Source organism: Rhizopus microsporus, assembly GCF_002708625.1.
Source record: "Rhizopus microsporus ATCC 52813 unplaced genomic scaffold scaffold_6, whole genome shotgun sequence".
Lineage (NCBI taxonomy): Eukaryota > Fungi > Mucoromycota > Mucoromycetes > Mucorales > Rhizopodaceae > Rhizopus > Rhizopus microsporus.
This window is the reverse complement of record NW_019671921.1, coordinates 495,057-496,120: the sequence shown is the minus strand read 5'-3', so window position 1 is coordinate 496,120 and position 1,064 is coordinate 495,057. Positions and strand designations below refer to the sequence as shown.

The window sequence follows — 1,064 nt, the reverse complement described above, 5'->3', positions numbered from 1 at the left end:
ACTAACTTTTCTGATGACTATGGCACCATCATCGTTACCGGTAACGGTGAACCGAGATTCATCACTCCAAATGACGAGACCGAATTATGTGTCCCTCGTGCCTGTACGTTGTTTTTTTTAAAAAAAAGGACAAGGACGTATACAAGCAATTCGTTTAATGAAGTGAGTATGTTTTCTAGTTTAATTGAGCTGTGGTAATGAATTGATTCTGTCGAGTGAATACGCTTTTGAAAACATGCGTTCTAGAACTGTTTTCGAAAACAAATGATTTATTGTGTTCTTATTTAACAATAGTTGTCAAAAAAAAGTTGTCATTTGAGTATATTGTGTAAATCATTGAATGTACTTCCACTCCTTTAACTTTTTTCTCTTCTTTTGTTTGACTTATATCCTTACATACACACTATACCTTCTCTTACAGAGATACATCGTCTCAAAAAAAAATACAGGTTAAAGCGACTGCAAGTAGAGAGTGGTTTGGTTTTCCTCTATGTTTAATATACACCCCATCTCACATAGTACCTTTTTAAATCTAATAGCAGATATTGAAAAATGTGAAGACTGTGACCAGTTTGGGCATAAAAACAAAAGTGGCTATAAATGCTCGCTCTACGTAACAGTAAGTATACGTATATACGCATTTCAAAAGGTTCAATGTAATGATATTCAAAATGACACAGAGAAAAGAAAAATTGGTTCAAAAGATGATGTCGGAACAAAGATAGAGAAAGGAAAGGGGAAAAAACAGCGTCTTGAAGAGGCCAGTGGCAGTAAAAGTAATGATCAAGTCCAAATATGCAAATCATGCGGCCAAATGGGCCATAAAAGTGCAAGGTCCAAAGAATGTAGCAACTACAAGGCAACACTAGATGAAGCACTGAAAAATGAACTTGGGGACAATTATGAGCGCTTTACACGCAAAGTCTACCTTGAAACTGTTATAAGACCAGAATACAAGAAATCATTTACGGAGAAAATCGTAAAACTAAGCGCTTTCATTAGAAATGTGCTTTTTCGGGCGCAACTGTTTGTCAACGCGTATATTGTTAATAACAAAGATTCCA

At 35.5% G+C, this 1,064-nt stretch overlaps 1 protein-coding gene across 1 annotated transcript; it reads left to right on the top strand.

Annotated features, from left to right (window-relative positions):
* Positions 1-490: 490 nt before the first annotated feature.
* On the top strand, positions 491-1,050 carry RHIMIDRAFT_250705 (uncharacterized protein; the record flags this gene model as incomplete). Its single annotated transcript, XM_023610747.1, has 3 exons — positions 491-619; positions 650-979; positions 1,003-1,050. The coding sequence occupies 3 exons, from the start codon at positions 491-493 to the stop codon at positions 1,048-1,050; spliced, it is 507 nt and encodes a 168-aa protein (XP_023467244.1).
* Between the last annotated feature and the right edge of the window lie 14 nt (positions 1,051-1,064).